Below are 18,216 nucleotides of genomic sequence, written 5' to 3'. Positions count from 1 at the left end.
AAATCCCATCACAGAGTCGATTGCCAGTCATTGTAGGGAATGACTACTACCAGCTGCCCAGCCAAGTTGATACCTGACCTTAACTACCACACCACCCCAAACAGGCATGGATAATGGGATTTACGAAACACCACAGAATGGAGGACAATGGCTAGAAGGGCCACATCAAGCAATTCACTGCAGCCATTAAGGGGAAACTGTGACAATCTAATAAAGACCAACCTGCCCCCTGTCCCCTCTGTCAAAAACTCAGATGCGTAGGAAAAAGTTTACATTTTACATCACCCCTCTAGGTGAAGAATCTGATTCATTGGCACTTTTAGCAGAGGGTAAGGAACATGGAATAGATGGTGAAAGAGAAATGAATGTGAACTTGACCTTATGACCAGTTACAGAAACAAAGAATGTAGCAGGCATATTTTTCTTATATTTATATTATGTTACAACTATAAATATAGTAAATAGATATTGTTACCAATCTTGTTATATATAAATATGTATCATTATCTATTAACCAAGTATTTATTTTCCCTTTTTCCTTCCTTCTCCTACTATTTTTTATGTTGGTTTTTCTTTCCTTTACATTTAGATCATAATTCACCAAACAGTGAGGAGACATTTACAGTCCTGATGGAGAGGACCTCATATTATCTGGAGTACCTGGGCGTGGTGATGGATGCTATGTCAGATGGTACTTTGTGTTTTACCTTTTTGGGAAGAAATTGAGATGTTCTTCATTTGTACAGAAGATAGTTGGATTCTGATGGGTGGAAGCATGGAGTTGTTTTATAAGAGTTGGTATAGGGAGAAGGGTGAGAATGGGTGCTGTGTTGCAACATGGGTAGGCTGTGGTATCCATTTGCATATTTACACTGATTTATCTCTCATTTTTTCTATGTTCTGCTCAGTGTGGGAGGGACCTACATTTCCCAGACTCTCTTGCACTTTGACCATTGCAGAGCAACAGGCAATGGAAAAACACTAGCAGAAGAGAGCAAGGTAGTAGGAAAAGAAAAGTCTGGATGTTTATCCTCATTTCTTTCTTTCTCTCTTTCTCTCCTTTGGATGGCATCTCTAGCAGTGGCTGGAACTCCCTGCTCTGTTGTCCCAGCTCATGCCAGGCAACTCCTGCTATAGGTTCTAGGTCTTTCTGGACATTCTATAATTTTTCTCCAACATTAAGTGTGTTATTACTGTCATTTTTTTTTTTTTTTTTTAGTATTTATGGATTGCCTCACTCTTCTTTGTATACTACTCAGCTTTTTTATCAGCTGTATGTCCAATTCCCATTATTACCTTCCTACTGTTTGAAGGGAACTCTAGTGGTATAGTGGGTAAAGCATTTGACTGCTAACCAGAAGGTCAGCAGTTCAACACACCAGCTGCTCCATGGGAGGAAGATGAGGCAATCTACTTCTGTAAAGATTTATAGCCTTGGAAACCCAAGAAGCCTGCTATGAGTTAATCAACTTGATGACAATGAATTTGGTTTGATTTGGGTTACTGTTTGAAATACCTAGAGTAGTAATTTCTGTTTTCCTAACTGGACCCTGACTAATAAAATGTGTATGTGTGTACTATAAAATCAATTTGTATAAAATATCATATAAGCATTTGTGGTTATAGTGTGTGTGTATGTGTATATACATATATATGAATTATATACATATAAATTCATGTGGTGGGTATATAAATGTATGTAAAGGGAATATGCAAGGATAAGTTTTTAAAGGGAGAGTAAAGGGGGGCTTGCAATTTTCTCTGTATCTGTTTTTATTTTATTTTCATTTATTTTTCACAACAAACAACTTTATTGTTTTTTAAACGTATAGTCCTTTTTGAATGATCTAAAGATTCCTAACCTTGCCCATCTGGTGACAGCTTTAATGTTCTCAAGGTTTTATATATAGGCCATGCTAGTGTAGTGGCAGTGACTTTCCCTTATCCACACCTCTGTGGTTACTAACTACTGTCCAGGCAGCCCCTTGACTCATGACAGCCCCTGCACAATGGAACAAAATGCTGCTCAACCCTGCGACATCCCCATGATTGGTTGCAGTTAGATCATCGGGTTTCCACTGGCTGATTTTCAGAAGTAGATCTCCAGACCTTTATTCCTAGTCCATCTTCATCTGGAAGCTCCACTGGAATCTGTTTAGCATCATAGCAACACACAAAGCAACTACTGAGAGCTGGGTGGTTGCAGTGCTCGAAGTGCATTGGCCAGCAGTCAAACCCAGGTCTCCCACATGTTCAGGCAGGAATTCTACTACTGAACCACCCTTTCCATTAGACATCATGAGTAATGTATATCTGTTTGGCTCAATTAAAATATTTCTGATTTCATTTTCTTGTGAATCTATTTTGTTCACTGTGGTCCAACAAATATTTCCTAAAAATTTACACAAGATATGAAATCACAGTGTCTCCATCTGATTTCAATGAATTCATTCTGCAACTACCATATCCTATGTTATAAGATTCCAAATGAATGTAAAAATAAGTAAGCATTTGCTGTGTTGGTAGGATTGTCATTTTGTTGTGATTTTTTCAGTGCTAAAATTTGTCAAGTGCTAATTTTCTAAGGAATAAGACAAAATGATACTCTTAATTTCAGAAACCTGAAAGAAGAACTATAAAATTACATTTTCTTTCTAACAAGTTCATAAGCTTTAAAATCCCAAGATAGTTTAACATGCTTAATATCAGAAGTCATTGTTTTACGATAATCCCAGCAGTATTCCGGTGACAAGATTTTAGTAGGTTTATGGAGAAAGAAATACTTGTTTAAGTGGCTTTCATCATGCCACACAGCTTCAATGTTATTTTTCTTGTCCTTCATGATTCCTTTTAAGCACTCCTGGGCAATATTTAGAACCGTAATGGGAGTGCCACCAAAAACAGCAGCATGGTAATAAAAATCTCCCTTACCCACAGGTATATATGCTTCTGAAAATTGACGTCTTTCATAAGGCACTATAGTAGTATTTGCCTGGTACCAATACGCATGTAACTGAGCCACTGACTCCCCCAGAGTTTCCAGTCCATATGTGCTTTCAAAGATTTGGTCCACATCCATGCAAAAGAGGAAGTCAACTTCATATTGGATGTGATCAACAATGTGCTCACTGATGGTCTTCATGCGCATCATACTGATATCTTGCCATCTCTTCTCTCGTTTAATTTCAAAAACTTTGAGTGAACGGAGGGGACCCAGATGTATCCAAGGCATCTTGGAGAAGTCATCTACCATGACATACATTATGACTTTTTGGTCAATCATAAAAAACTTATCAGCAGATAACATAAATCTAAGCAAATAGAAATCAATGTATCTGTGAAGGAAATAAGAAATGATTAAGTTCATCTCCTTATATTTTAGTAGTACACATTCTATTTAAATTACACTGAATATAGTTTATATAACAATGCTATAAACAACCAAATGTGGGATATGCTTCTTGAGTTGTATTTAAGGAGTATAGAAGAAAATAATTAACTGCCTTTCTGCCACCTAATGGAGTTCTATGGAGGAGTGCTTCATGGAAGGGAATAAAACTTGGTGAAATCAGCATACTGAGCAGAGCCCCGCCTAAAATACAAGTCAGAGTTTTCAGGCTTATCAGAGTAAGAGGAACTTGCTTTGGAGGTTGTAGGCAAGAAAGGTCTTAGGTTACTGCGGGCCGAGTTATTGTCCAGCCACTCCTTGGAAGGAAGGTTGGGCAATCTACTTCCATAGTGATACTGCCTCAGAAACCCCAGGAGGGGTTGCTATGGGTTCCATCTGACTCCACAGCAATGGTTGCATTGAGTATAGTTTGCTTTGAGTAATACATGAAAAGACAGAGGTGGCATGGTTAGTACTCCCTTGTCTCACTTTCTTTCTTATTTTTATTTAAATTTATGTTATTGTTCTTGTGGAGCAAATGCACAACAGAACATACACCCACTCAGCGATTTCTATACATACAGTTCAGCGGCACTGATCCCATTCTTTGAGGCCTACAGTCGTTCTTACCCTCCTTTTCCTAGTTGATCCTCCCACATTAGTATAAACTCACTGTTCCTCACCTTTCTTAGTTTGACTTGTGGTCCTTAGCATGGCTTCACAAAATAGTCCACAAGTCTATAACACAGTTCCCTATTAAGTCAAAATATTTTCTTGCTTATATGTTGGCCAGTTATGATTACAGCATATTTTCCATTACTTTTTAATCCTTCTTTTCTTGGGAAATATTATATACTCCAAGTTAGCACTCATCACATAACTTAGTTCTGGGCAATAAGCTTCCTATAATATAGTTGGGACTATTTTTCATTCAGCCTTTATACCTATCACAGATATTGGCAGCAAGAAAGCCTTCAAAATAACTCCTGGGTTTTTGGAACATGTTGACTTCGTTTTTTTAAAGTCTTATTTCCTTTCTGGCACAATAAGCTATCCCAAGCTCATATAGTTTTTTTCCATGTTCCAGCCCAAGAAACAGCACTTTTTCCAGGGAATACTGGTTACTACACTAAAAGTGTAGAAAGATATTTAGAAACCAAGGGAAGTCATTTTTTCTGAGCCCTTTTAGTGACTCAGTCTGTCTTTTCCTTTTCCATATTTGCAACAGTGAGTACCATGACCTTTACTATCCTTCATCCATTTAATCATATGCTCAATCTCTAAGTATGCAAAAGGTAGTACCAGAATTGCTAACTTATACCATTAAAAATCAAGCAAGCAAACAAACAAAAAACCCAGCTAAGTAGACTTCAATATTTGTTTACAATTCTTTTTGTCTTTAGTCTGAAGGTATATAGTCAAGTACTGTGTTAAATAGTTATTTTGGTATTGTATTGGAAGTCCTAGCCAGAGCAATAAGGTATAAAAGGAAAATAAAGTGTATCCAAATTGGAAAGGAAGAAGTAAAACTCCCTCTGTTTGGAGATGATATGATCTTATACATAGAAAATCCCCCAGAGATTCCACAAGAAAGCTACTGGATCTAATAGAAGAATTCAGCAAAGTGGCAGGGTACAAGGTCAACATACAAAAATCAGGGGAACTAACAGAAAACTATGAAAAGGAAATTGAACAATACCGTTTATAATAGTCTCAAAAAATGAAAAAATACCTAGGAGTAAACCTAACGAGGGAGGTAAAAGATCAATACAATGAAAACTATAAACACTGAAGGAAACTAAGAAAGACCAACATAACTGGAAGAACATTCCATGTGCATGGATTGGAAGCCTTAACTTTGTGAAAATGTCAATACTACCCAAAGCAATCTATAGATATAATGCAATCCCAACCAAAATTCCAACAACATTTTTTATTGAAAAGGAAAAACTTATCACCAACATTATATGGAAAGGAAAGAGGCCCGGAATAGCCAAACTGATGTTGAAGAATGACAAAGTAGGAGACCTTATACTTCTTGATCTCAAAACGTACTACACAGCCGCAGTAATCAAACCAGCTTGGTACTGGTTCAGTGACAGAGGTGTAGACCACTGGAGTACAACAGAGAACCCAGATATAAATCCATCCATCTAAGGGCAGCTAATTTTAGTGAAGGGGTCAGAGTCTACTTGCTGGGGAAGAAACAGTCTCTTTAACAAATTATGCTGGCAAAACTGAGTATCTACTTGCAGAAAAATGAGACAGGATCTATACCTCACACCATACACAAAAACTAACTCAGAATGGACCAAAGACATAAATGTTAAAGCTAAAACTATAAAGTTCCTGGAAGATAACATAGGGACAAAATTATGGAACATAATTAAAAAGGAAAAAAAAAAGTTATCAAACAACCAGAAATGAGTGAATAACAGAAAACCAATTAAACTTTTAGAACCCTCATCAAAAGAGTAAAACGATAGCCTACACACTGGGAAAAAAAAAAAATCTTTGAGAACAACATAATCGATAGGGGTCTTATCTCTAAAATATATAGAAAACTTCAATAAGTCAACAACAAAAAGACAAACAATCTAATTAAAAAATGGTCAAAGGACATGAACAGACCTTCACCAGAGAGGATATTCAAGCAGCCAACAAACAGATGAAAAGATGCTTACAATCGTTGTTGTTGTTATGTGCCATCGAGTCAGCCCTGACTCATAGCAACCCCTCCTTGGGTTTCCGAGGCAGTATCACTATGGAAGTAGGATTGCCCAACCTTCCTTCCGAGGAGTGGCTTATGGGTTTGAACCGCCAGCCATCTGGTGAGCAGTCAAGTGCCTTAGCCACTATGCTACCAGAGCTCCCCTTACAATCATTAGCCATTTAAAAAAAAATCAAACTCAGTGCCATCAAGTTGATTCTAACTCATAGTGACCCTATAGGACAGAGTAGTACTGCCCCATAGAGTTTCCAATGAATCTTCAAGGAAGCAAACTGCCTCATCTTTCCCCTACAGAGTGGTTGGTGGGTTCCAACCACTGAGCTTTTGGTTAGCGGCCCGATGCTTTAACCACAGTGCCATCAGAGCTTCTTTTAGCCACTATTGTTGTTATGTGCCGTCGAGTTGGACCCAACTCATAGCGACCCCTCCTTGGCTTTCCGAGGCAGTATCACTACAGAAGTAGATTGCCCAGCCTTTCTTCTGAGGAGTGGCTGGTGGGTTTGAACCACCAGCCTTCTGGTTAGCACTCAAGTGTCTTAGGCACTATGCTACCAGAGCTCCTAGGTGTTACAGGAGGAACAGATAAAGAAGGAGGCCCTGAAAAAAGTATTCAAAGACATAATGATTGTAAATGTCCCAATTTGGCAAAAACATAACAACATAACCCTACAGAATCAAGAAGCTGAGCAAAACCAAAACAGGCAAAATGCATAGAAATACATGCCAAGGCACATCATAATCAAACTTCTGAAAATGTTAGAAGCTGAATACGAAGAAAAAATTCTTGAAAGCAGATAGGGAAAAACGACACATTACCAGTAGGGGAACGATGATTCAAATGACAGTGGATTTCTCATCTCAGATGAGATGAGATGGAGGCTAGAAGTGGCCCAATATTTTCAAGTGCTAAAAAAAAAGAAAAATCAACCATGAATTTTACAGCCAGTGAAAATATCTTTCATGAATTAAGACAAAGAAAACTATTAAAAAAAAAAAAAAGAAGCAGCTTGGGATGTCTAGAAGCAAGAAAAGACAATGGAATGGGTAAGCATAGAAGTAAATATAATAGACTATCCTTCTTTTCATGTGTTTGTTAAATTCATTTGATAATGAAAAATTACATGGTCTGACATGCTGTGTGATGTATATAGAGGAAATTACATTTTAAAAATGGGGAGAGTAAAACAATCTAAAAGGATGCAAGATTTACAGACTTCACTTGAAATGATAAAATGCAATTGCTAGTAAATTGTGGTAAGTTACAGATGTACATTATAATACATAGAGCAACCTCTAAAAAACTGTACAAAGAGCTATATTCAAAAACACTACAGATAAAATAAAAAAAAGAATTCTAACAAATATTCAGTTAAACCATAGGAAGATGGGAATAAAAACAAAGGAGATAAATATAAAACAAATAATACAATGCCATATTTAAGCTGTAACATTAATAATCAAATATATAAATTATGTAAATATACTAATCAAAAGACCTATTGGCATACTAGGTGAAAAATTAAAAGAAACTAAATCATACAGTGTGTATTCACTGATTGGAATGAAATAACTAGAAATTAATAACAGAATGATAATAGAAGAACAAACACCTCTATTTGTTTGATTCTTCCCTAGAAGCGTTGCTTCTTCATGCCTATCACTTCAGGTCCTTCTAACTTTCAAGTTCTTTTCGTAATTGGATCCCAACTAGTGTTCAACATTTTAGCAATTATTGTTGAGCTTTTTCTTTCTAAGGATGAATTCTGTTTGTGCTTTGTCTAAGACCTCCTTTCACTTACCTCTTTTGCATGGAGTCTTTTAAGCCTCCTCTTTCTTGTTCTCCTCACCTATAGGCTTGCAGCTCTTTTAGAGTTTGGTGTTTATTTCTCTACTTGCAAGTAATATGAAGGTCATGGTATTTTTCTATGTCCTAGTAATGCTGAAGGAGCTCTGGTGGCGTAGTGTCTAAGGCATTTGACTGCTAACCAGAAGGCTGTTGGTTCAAACCCACCAGCCACACCACGGAAGGAAGACTGGGCGATCTACTTTCTTAAAGATTTACCACCTCAGAAACTCAAAGGGGGTCATTATGAGTTGGAAATCTACTTGATGGCAGTGAAGTTGGCTTGTTTTTTTTTTTTTTTTTGAGTAATGCTGAAGCCATGTGTCACGTGTGGTTTTGTGTTACTGATTTTATAGTTTGGGGGATGATGTGTATGGAGATTTGGATTCAGGCAGCTTCCATGAACCTCCGCATTCGTTGTTTGGCCATGTTTCTAAGACTAACATTGTTTAGGAGATCACAGTGTAGTTCACAGTATAGCTCAAAATATAGCCTTGTAGGTAGTTTTCTTTTTGATCTCATTTTTGATCAAAGCTAAATGCTATAAATAGATTTTTCTCCACCTAGCAACAACAACAATGTGGAATGAGATTCCTACAAGGGTATTGTAATGGTCTGTATATGCCCCTAGATTTTACCACTCTAGGTAAGGAATCATTGTCGGATTGTTTCAGGGTTATCCCACCTACTTTGAAAATGAAATGCACATGATGAGTTTTGTAGATATATGCATCCAATTTGATGCCTTCTCCATATTTGGCTCAAATTCCACCTTTTTTGGCAAGTAAAAGTCAAAGTTAAAAGTTTAACTTGGGATTTTTCCTAGTTTTATTAAACTTGCCTGAAATATTCAACTCCTTTTTATTCATACTTTTGTTGTTTTCATAGGGTTTTAGAAGCTGGGGGATTGAGTCAAGTGGCTGTATTTTCCACCTTTAAATGAAAGTATTTCATAATAACTTTTTTCAAGAGTTGATTTTATGGTTTTTAATTTTATATTTGATTAGGAATTAAGAATGCATTGATTTTTTTATTTAAAGTTACCGGATGATTTAATTTACTCTTTTATTTTCAATATGTTTGCATTAATGAATGGTAATCAGAAAATATGGCATGTAAAGATTCTACTTAAGATAATTGCAATTACCTTGTTTTGTTGTGTATTCAACCAAAAAATCAGTAAGGCCAGAGAAGGGGTCAGTAAGGCCACAGAAGGGGTCAAAAACAGTGGGTTTCTCTGAGAGCACTTTATGACTTGGGAGAAGCATGAGATGGAGCAAATTATTGGCTTGATACAGTGAGAAGACATTGAAGAATGACTATTTCAGAGGCATGAACTTGTGAAGAAACAGAATAGACTTGAGAAATTAAGTAAATTTTGGGAGGGAATTTAAAATTAGATAATAGAAAAAAAAATGGAAGGATTAGTATGTTTTCTGGCTGAACCAAGTGGTAAATGATATTTAGAATTATTGCAGGAATTGGCCTAAATAGAATAGCTATTAAGTTAAATTATGAGGTATTTCAGTATATGTTTTCATATTTTCTGGAACAACAACAACAACAAAAAAAACTGAATGTAAAGGATATTTGACATCATTACTTACCTTCCAACAGCAAATACAGTCAACCCCACAGTAATTTTATGATGTGCATAATAATTTTTCAAGACCTTTTCATTGTAAGTGCCATGCCACACAACTGGAGCTGACCATTTGGTAGTCAAGTTCATGTGTGCACTGTAAGAAAGACATAGCATTTTGAATAAAATAACCTTTTAATAAAATAGCAAGAGATATTAATAATGCATAAAACCTGGGGTCTGATTCCTGCATTTCCTTATTCAGAACCCAAAGCCTTGATGGTTACGATAAACTAGATCAACAGTTTATTAGTAAGGGGCAGAGCACTATAAAAGCACACTTACAAATTAGTTATATTGTGATTTGCAAAATTCTTGAGAACACATAATCTAAATATCTACCAAATCTAAAGTCATAATTTCCATTATATATAGGCCAAAATCTCCAGGCCTTAGGACTTTGCCATTGATTATTTTTGAAGACCACATTTGAAAAAAGAATTTCTTAGTTTTCATAATCTGAAATGCTGCCAGTGCTGATACTAATATAAACCAAAAACGCATCTGTAAAGTAGGCTGGCAGTTCAAACCCACCAGCCACTCCTCAGAATTAAGGTTGGGCAATCTACTTCTGTAGTGATAACTGCCTTGGAAACTCAAGGAGGGGTCTGACTCGATGGCACATAACAACAACAACAAAGTTGTTTCATATGAGGACTTAGATTCTTACTTGAGGTGGACCCATTTAAGTAATGAATGATTTTTATCTTTTTATATCCAGATGCTGGATACAAAGAGAAAATAAACAGTGAAGCAATGGGCATCTGGTGAAGCTGTTTGGATTGCCTTTTAGATAACAAAATGGATTTGGTGAAGCAAGATAATGTGGCTTAAGTAAAGCATATTAAAGGAAACATAAATCAAAGCCCAGAGTCCACATATGATGAGGGCTTTAATAATTCACACACAAAAGGACAAATATTACATGATCCCACTTGCATGAAATATCTAAAATAGGTGAATATAGATTCCTAGTGATTACCAGGGTGAAAAGGAAGGGGAAGCGAGTTACTACCTGAGGAATTTCTGTTTGGGATATTGAAAAACTTTTACAGATAGATAATAATGAATATAGCCAATGTCACAGAATTATATACATAAAAAAGTTTTAAATGGTGATTTTTGTGATACACGCACATGCACACACACATATATATATTCACAATAAAATTATTTTAAAAAGAGATATAAACAAACATTGGGGGAAAAAAAGCAAAGCTCAGGAAAACTCAGACAGTATAAACTCAAAGAAAACCACACTGAGACACATCATAATCAAATTGGTAAAAATCAAATATAAAGAAAAAAATATTCAAAAGCAACTCGAGAAAAATGGTACGTTATAAAATTTGAATGAGTGCAGATTTCTCATAAGAAAATATAGAGAGCAGAAGATAGTAGAAAAACCATTTTTATTATGGTAAGTATATATAGAAAACAAAATATTGGCCAACTCAATGTTTTTTACATGTACAACTCAGTGACAACGATTATGTTTCTCATGCTGTACAGTCATAAACACTGTTTGTTTCCAAAATTTCTCACACTCTGAACCAAAACTCATTGCTGCCTAAGCACTGACTCCTTCTATTCCCCTGCCTCCTGCCCTTGATAACCACTAATAACATTGATCTCTATAGATTTGCCTGTATTCTAGATATTTCATATAAATGTGATCATTTTTTTGTGACTGACTTAATTTACTCAAGGTGAAGCCATGTTGTAACATGTATTGTTGTTGTTGTTATTTGCCATTGAGTCAGCCCCGACTCATAGTGACCCCTCTCCTTGGGTTTCTGAGGAAGTAGGATTGCCCAACCTTCCTTCCGAGGAGTGGCTGGTGGGTTTGAACCGCCAGCCTTCTGGTGAGCAGTCAAGTGCCTTAGGCACTATGCTACCAGAGCTCCTGTAACATGTATTAGGACTCCATTTCTTTTTATGGCTAAATAATATTTCATTGTATGTATGTTCCACATTTTGTCTTTCCATTCATCTGTTGATAGACACTTGGGTTGTTCCCATATTCAGTGCTGCAATGAATATTGGTGTAACAGTATCTGTCTGAATCCCTGCTTTCAGTTCATTTGGGCATACATCTTGGAGTAGAATTACTAGGTAGAATTACTAAGTCATAATAATCGTTAAAATGGTCATTCCATATTTAACTTTTAGAGAAACTACCAAACTCTTTTCCACAGTGGCTGTACCACTTTACAATCCCATGAACCATGGATGAGGGTTCCAATTTCTCCACATCCTTGTCAACAGCTTGTTTTCCTTTAAGAAAATGTTACTTTTCTTATCATAGTCAGTTGATGTGAAGTGATATCTAATTGTGGTTTTGGGTTTTACTGAATGCCTTTTCTGCATTGATTGAGGTGATCATGTGTTTTTGTTTTTTTTTCTCCTTTTGTTCTATTAATGTGGTATATTACATTGATCGATATTCAAATGTTGAATCACCCTTGTATTCCTAGAATATATCCCATTTGATCATGTTATATAATCCTCTTAAAATGTTTTTGGATATGGTTTGCTAGGCTTTTGTTGAGAATTTTTGCCTCTTCATTTCCAAGGGATTCTGGTCTGTAGTATTCTTGTGTCTTTGTTTGGCTTTTGTATCAAAGTAAGGCTAGCCTTGTAAAATGAGTTAGAAAGTGTTCTCTCTTTTGTTTTTTTGAAAAGTTTAAAAATTGGAGTCACTTCTATAAACGTTTGTTAGAATTCCCTACTGAAACTGTCTTATACAGAACTTTCCTTCGTTGGGTGGCTTTTGATTACTGATTCAATCTCTTCAGTTTTTATGAGTTTGTTGAAATTTTCTAATTCTAATTTAAATCAGTGTAGGAAGTTTATGTGTTTATAGGATTTTTCCATTTAATTGATATTATCTAATTTGTTGGCATACAATTATTTATAGTATTCTTTTACGATCCTTTTTATTTCTGTAGGGTCATTTGTAATAGCTCCACTTTCAATTCTGATTTTTGATACAGGTTTTGTCAGCCAAGCAATCAGACAAATCCTTAATCAAAAAACCAACCAAACAAAACCCAGCTGAATATTGCTAAGAGAATGTCATGGTGTTTTAACTTACTCTGGCCCCACTCTCTACTCCCCATGCCAGCAGCAGCCTTGATAATAACAGCCAGCATTCTTAGTTTAGATTCCTGGTATCGGAAGCAGCAAAATGCACCTTATTTTCAAAGAATTGTCATAGTATGTTTTGACCTGTCTGGTGGCTCCTTGAAGGGCCAACTCAAAGTCCTTGCCTTTATTTCACCTAACTGAGATCTCTCCCAGTGCCAAGACAGCTATGTGATAGATACTTGTCAAAGACACAAAGGCAAATGTATTAGCTGCTCCTCTCTGGGGCAAGGGCTAAAAGTTGGCACACACAATAGACAAACTCAAAGCTTGAAAGAGAAGTTTGTAAAAAGGGATGCTTTGGAGAAAAATATCTTTGACAAAGCTCCCACATATTCCTAGGAATCTAGAAAGCTACACACATCCCCAGAACTAGGTTATACTCACAGAAGACCTGAGGAAGTCTTAAGTGCTCACCTCTGGCTGACCATCAAGCTCCACACCAGCAGGAAACGAAGGCTAAGGCAGAGTTGTAAACTGCCTGGCTGAGTACTGAAGCATGCACACTGAGAGAGGTCAGAGGAAGACTGTTGCACTAAAGAGTGAGTAACACAGATAACCCACCTGTCTCATTTGGGCTTTGGTTCTCTCATTAGTGAAATGAGGAAAATCAACCAAATGATCTCAATCATATCCTTATGCTTTTGCCCTGTTGTCATTCTAGGACCTTTGAGGTTACTTAATCTAAACTCTCACTCATGGTATATGTGGGTCCAAATGTCCATTCCCAATGGGTCTTGGAATGAAAAGTGTTGGAATAATAAAATGCATCTAGTCTGCAACATTTGGAATGCCACTAGTAGGTATTGTTGACATTTTTAAACTTCTTTAAGCAAACCTATATATTAATCTCATGTGGTGCAAGACTTGGATTCTTACGTGGGATAAAACCAGTCTGATAGCTTTAATTCTTCTGGTTGATTACCCAGAGACCTATAAGGAAAAAGAATGCAAAGAGTCACATTCTATCTCCTGGAATTTTAGATAATTAAACGTCTGCCAACTCATGGGCTGTATTATAGTAAGGTATAAAATGAAAGGATAAGAGTGAACTAATAAGAAAGGAGCTCTGGTAGCATAGTGGCTGAGACACTTGCCTGCTAACCAGACAGCTGGCGGTTCAAACCCACCAGCCACTCCTCGGAAGGAAGGTTGGGCAATCCTACTTCCGTAGTGATAACTGCCTCGGAAACCCAAGGAGGGGTCGCTATGAGTCGGGGCCGACTCGACGGCACATAACAACAACAACAAATAAGAAAAGAAATGATGAACTTTGATGTCAGTGGCATAGAAAAGTGGTTCCCAACCTCAACTGTACTGCACAGAAATCCTCATGTGGCTCACTAGTTAGTTCTCATTCTCTTTTTTTCTAGTTACCCAAGGAAATAGCAAGCATCCATCAGATGAAAGAGCCCTCAGTTGTCTGTTACTCACCTACACATTTACCTCTAAGATTGAATCCTTTTCTTTAAAATTACTCTTTTTTATTACAATGGACATATATACCTACTTTCTATCTAAGGTTAGCCCTTGTGATGCAGTGGTTAAGACGCTCAGCTGTTAACAGAAAGGTCAACAGTTTAAACCCTCCAGCTGCTCTGTGGGAGAAAGATGTGGCAGTCTATATCCATAAGGTTTTACAGCCTTGGAAACCCCATGGGTCAGTTTTACTTTATCCTGCAGGGTCACTGTGAGTTGGAACGGACTCAATGGCAGTGAGTTTAGGTTTTAGTTTTTATCTAAGGTTAGCCTTAAATATCCTGTCTCCTCAGGATCCTTTGCTTAGCAATTACTCTCAGAAAGTTTGCTCCTAAGGTCTCTTATTTTATCACTTGGTACTCTTTTCTGGACACTTCTTCTGTAACTTCAAATTTTAATGTATAACTTAGACCTCTCCCATGAGCTTAAGACTCATATATCCAGTGTTCTGAAGTTCACTACTTGAGTTTTATGCAAACACTACAAAGTGAAGATGTTTAATTTTAAAATCATCCTCTCTGGCCAAAAGTTGCTTCTCTTCACGTGTTGTCTTATCTCAGTAAATCCACCTAGAAACATGAGAGTCATTCAATATTCAGAGTACTTCCTAAATCCCCACATCAAATCTATCCTTCAGTTCTTCTGGTTTTAGCTCCAAGACATCTCTCAAATCCATCCTCTGTCTCCATGCCCTGCTACCATGTGACTTCACCATCATCTCTGTCTGGGCTACCTCAATAGCTTCCTAATTGGCCTCATTATTTCTACACTAAAAACTTTGTAGTATGAAAAATTTCAAACATACACAAATGTAAAGAGAATACTATAATGAACCTCCATATACCCACCCCCCAGAATTAATGAACCCCATTTTCTTCTTGTCCTTTCATTGCTCATCTTCAATCCATTCTCTATACTTCCACTTTGCACCCCGTGTCATGTTTCTGAAGTGCCATTGTTACTATGTCATTATTCTGTTTAACAGTGCTCAGTGGCTACCATTGTCCTAAGGATCATGTCTACATTCCTTATCTGGTTATAATATTCCTCATGATCTGACCTTTCACACCATTCCAACCACATCTCCTACCAAGCCTTACACTTAAAATTTTCCCAGATCACTGGCCTTTTTTCATTTCCTTAAACATGTGACAACTTCAGCCAGCTAATTCCCACATATCCTGCAAGTCTCATTTCCCTTCCTCAGGAAAGGAAGTTCCCTAATCTGGTAGGTTCCCTACACCAATAACTAATGCTTATTGAGCACTTTCTTAAGCATTATGTAATTTAATCTACACAGCACCCCTATGAGATAGATAACCAAAAAACCAAACTCACTGCCATCAAGTCAAATCCGACTCATAGCGACCCCTCCTTGGGTTTCTGAGGCAGTATCTCTACAAAAGGAGATTGCCCGATCTGCCTTCCGAGGAGTGGCTGGTGGGTGTGCACCACCAGCCTGCTGGGTTACAGTCAAATACTTTAGGCACTATGCCACCAGAGTTCCTATGAGATAAATATTACCCCCATTTTACTAGATAAGGAAACTGAGGCACAGAGAGTTTTTATTATCTTGTCAACATTCATACAATTAGGGGGAAGACAGGTAGTTTTGCCTGAGTCCTAACTCTTCCTCCTTGTTATATACTCTAATAGCACCTTGGGGAATCTGGTCCTGGCTGAATTAATGAAGGGATTGGGCATCTGGAAGCTGAGTATGTCTCATATTTCTCGAGATTGTCTTTGTCCCTGTGTACGCAGATAGAAGTAACAGCAGTGGCAGGGACATGACTAAGACATGGTGTTCTACTCAGGCACCCACTACCATTGACAACTGTGCCTTTGGTTCATGAGTATTAGTATTTTAAAGCTATAGAATCTTGAGCTAAGAAGAACTAGTATTAACAATATGAAGAACTATTGTTAGAGTGTATTGCAGTGAACATATTTTGCCAGAAAACATTTTGATCCGTTCACTCTCCCAGTCTCAGTTGCTGCAGACTTTCCTTGAATATTCTTCCCTTTACCTAGAGATTTTCCTGTTGTTTTCAGGTGGTTGAAGTTAACTGCCCTCTATTAGCCATCTGGTAGTGTAGTTCCTGTGGCATTTGACTGCTAACCAGAAGGCTGGCGGTTCAAATCCAACAGCCACTCCTCCGATGGAAGGTTAGGCAATCTACTTCCATAGTGATACTGCCTCAGAAACCCAAGAATGGGTCGCTACGAGTTGGGTCTGACTCGACTGCACATAACAACAATAACAACATATATAGTGGAAACATACATACTGTGCCTGGAACATGAAAACCTTCTTAATTACTTTCATGTATGCCATAGCTCAGATATCATGGTTCTAGAGGGGGTACTGTGAATCATAGCACCATGAGAGAGACAGGGCCCATGGACACAAGTATCAGAAAAGAAAGCTGTTCCTCTCTATACTGTGGGTTCCATTGCTATAGGAGGAAATTTAAAGCCATATTATAATACTAGATCTTGCACAATCTTTGGAATGGTTTTCCTTTCTGAACACATTCTGATGGCATGCTTTTGTGGGTGTCATGTAAGTCAATAAAATCTCTTGAGAGCCTTTGAGTGAAGTCTTTACTCTTGTTGACCCAGACCTTAAAAAGACTCAAGGCTAGGCATGGGCTGGGTTCTGGCCTTGGAACCTGTTTCCCCTCACTGTCCTCATCTCTCCACCAGTGATAGCACTTGCCAGTCTGCTCTTCAGTTCCTAGCATTCCAAACTTAAGAAAATATCTCCAACATGTGTTTGTAAAATTGTTTTGGTTTATCCTAACTTAAGGAACCAAGGACCCACAAATACCCCATTGCCCTCCAACTGGTTTTTCCTTCCAAGAACGGGTCACAGCATATTTGTAAATAAAGACTTACCAGCACTGATACATCCTCTGTAGTTTCTTTATGCTTTGGACAAATGAAAAGCATTATATTACTTTTAAATTATGTAATGCATTTTATACTTAAGACAACTAGAGTTAGAATCCATCAATCCATTCATTTTATTCACCAGATATTTACTGAACACATACTATGTGCCAGGTACAATTATTGGTTATAGAGATAACAGTAATGAAAATAATAAATTATTTGTCATCAAGGACCTCAAATGCTATATCTTAAAACACACATACACACAAAAAACCCTAATTATTTGAGACATAAATAAAAGATTATTTAATACCATCAAAACAATGAAACTTGCAATTGCCAATTAAACCCTCTGCTCATCTTAGATTTGTGGAAGACATATACAATTATGTATTGCCTGAAGCCACTAATATTAGGGATGTTTCTTAAAGAACATACCACCTATTCCAAAGTGTCAGTTTCTCTCTAACATTCAATAAGTAACATTATATTACCACACTGTCTTGGTAACTTAGCATTGCTTCTCCTCACACATACGGTCTACCAAGAATTATTTTTTAGCTTTGATCACATTAGAAAAAAAGGATTTGGGTGCTGTAGGCTATATTTGAAAGAAGAGATTTCTGATTTATTCATGGGGTGAGCCTATTGCCTTTTGACATACCAGATCTTTATAAAATACCAAAGTAAAATAGTCATTAAGTTTTTATAGTTACCTGAAATGATATTCCCTATGTGCCACCCACACAGACAATAAAATCAGTAACAATAGAATTGTTTTTCTTTTGTATAGCATCCTTTCCTAAGAGGAAAAAGAATCAGGTGAAAGTAGTAAATAAAATAAAGCACAAATGAAATGAAATTAAGTATAATATATACAGAGTAAGAGTAAGAGTGAGCTGTGGCAAATCCTGCCTCTCCATGACAAAAATTAGATAATTCAATAGACATTGGCCAGCGACCATCCTTGGATGTTGCTGTATGTGAAAACAGAATTGAGTCAGAGCTGCTGCAGAAGGTCTTAGGACATTAGCTGGCCTTGGCTGGCCTTATGCAAGAGACCTTAGAGACTTCATCTGTGTTTTCTGAAG

The 18,216-nt window shown here is 37.1% G+C and overlaps 1 protein-coding gene across 1 annotated transcript; it reads right to left on the bottom strand.

The window, feature by feature from the left end:
* Positions 1-2,641: 2,641 nt before the first annotated feature.
* Positions 2,642-17,921, bottom strand: LOC103193439 (N-acetyllactosaminide alpha-1,3-galactosyltransferase-like). The gene is made up of 5 exons (XM_007936649.1): positions 17,842-17,921; positions 17,129-17,161; positions 13,631-13,684; positions 9,570-9,701; positions 2,642-3,335 (listed from the first exon to the last, which is right to left on the bottom strand). Exons 1-5 carry the CDS (start codon positions 17,919-17,921, stop codon positions 2,642-2,644), a joined length of 993 nt encoding a protein of 330 aa, XP_007934840.1.
* Between the last annotated feature and the right edge of the window lie 295 nt (positions 17,922-18,216).

The sequence above is a fragment of the Orycteropus afer genome, unplaced genomic scaffold (assembly GCF_000298275.1).
Source record: "Orycteropus afer afer isolate SDZICR_OR568_19922 unplaced genomic scaffold, OryAfe1.0 scaffold00037, whole genome shotgun sequence".
Lineage (NCBI taxonomy): Eukaryota > Metazoa > Chordata > Mammalia > Tubulidentata > Orycteropodidae > Orycteropus > Orycteropus afer.
The sequence above is the reverse complement of the archived record's forward strand: the minus strand, read 5'-3'. Positions and strand labels throughout refer to the sequence as shown.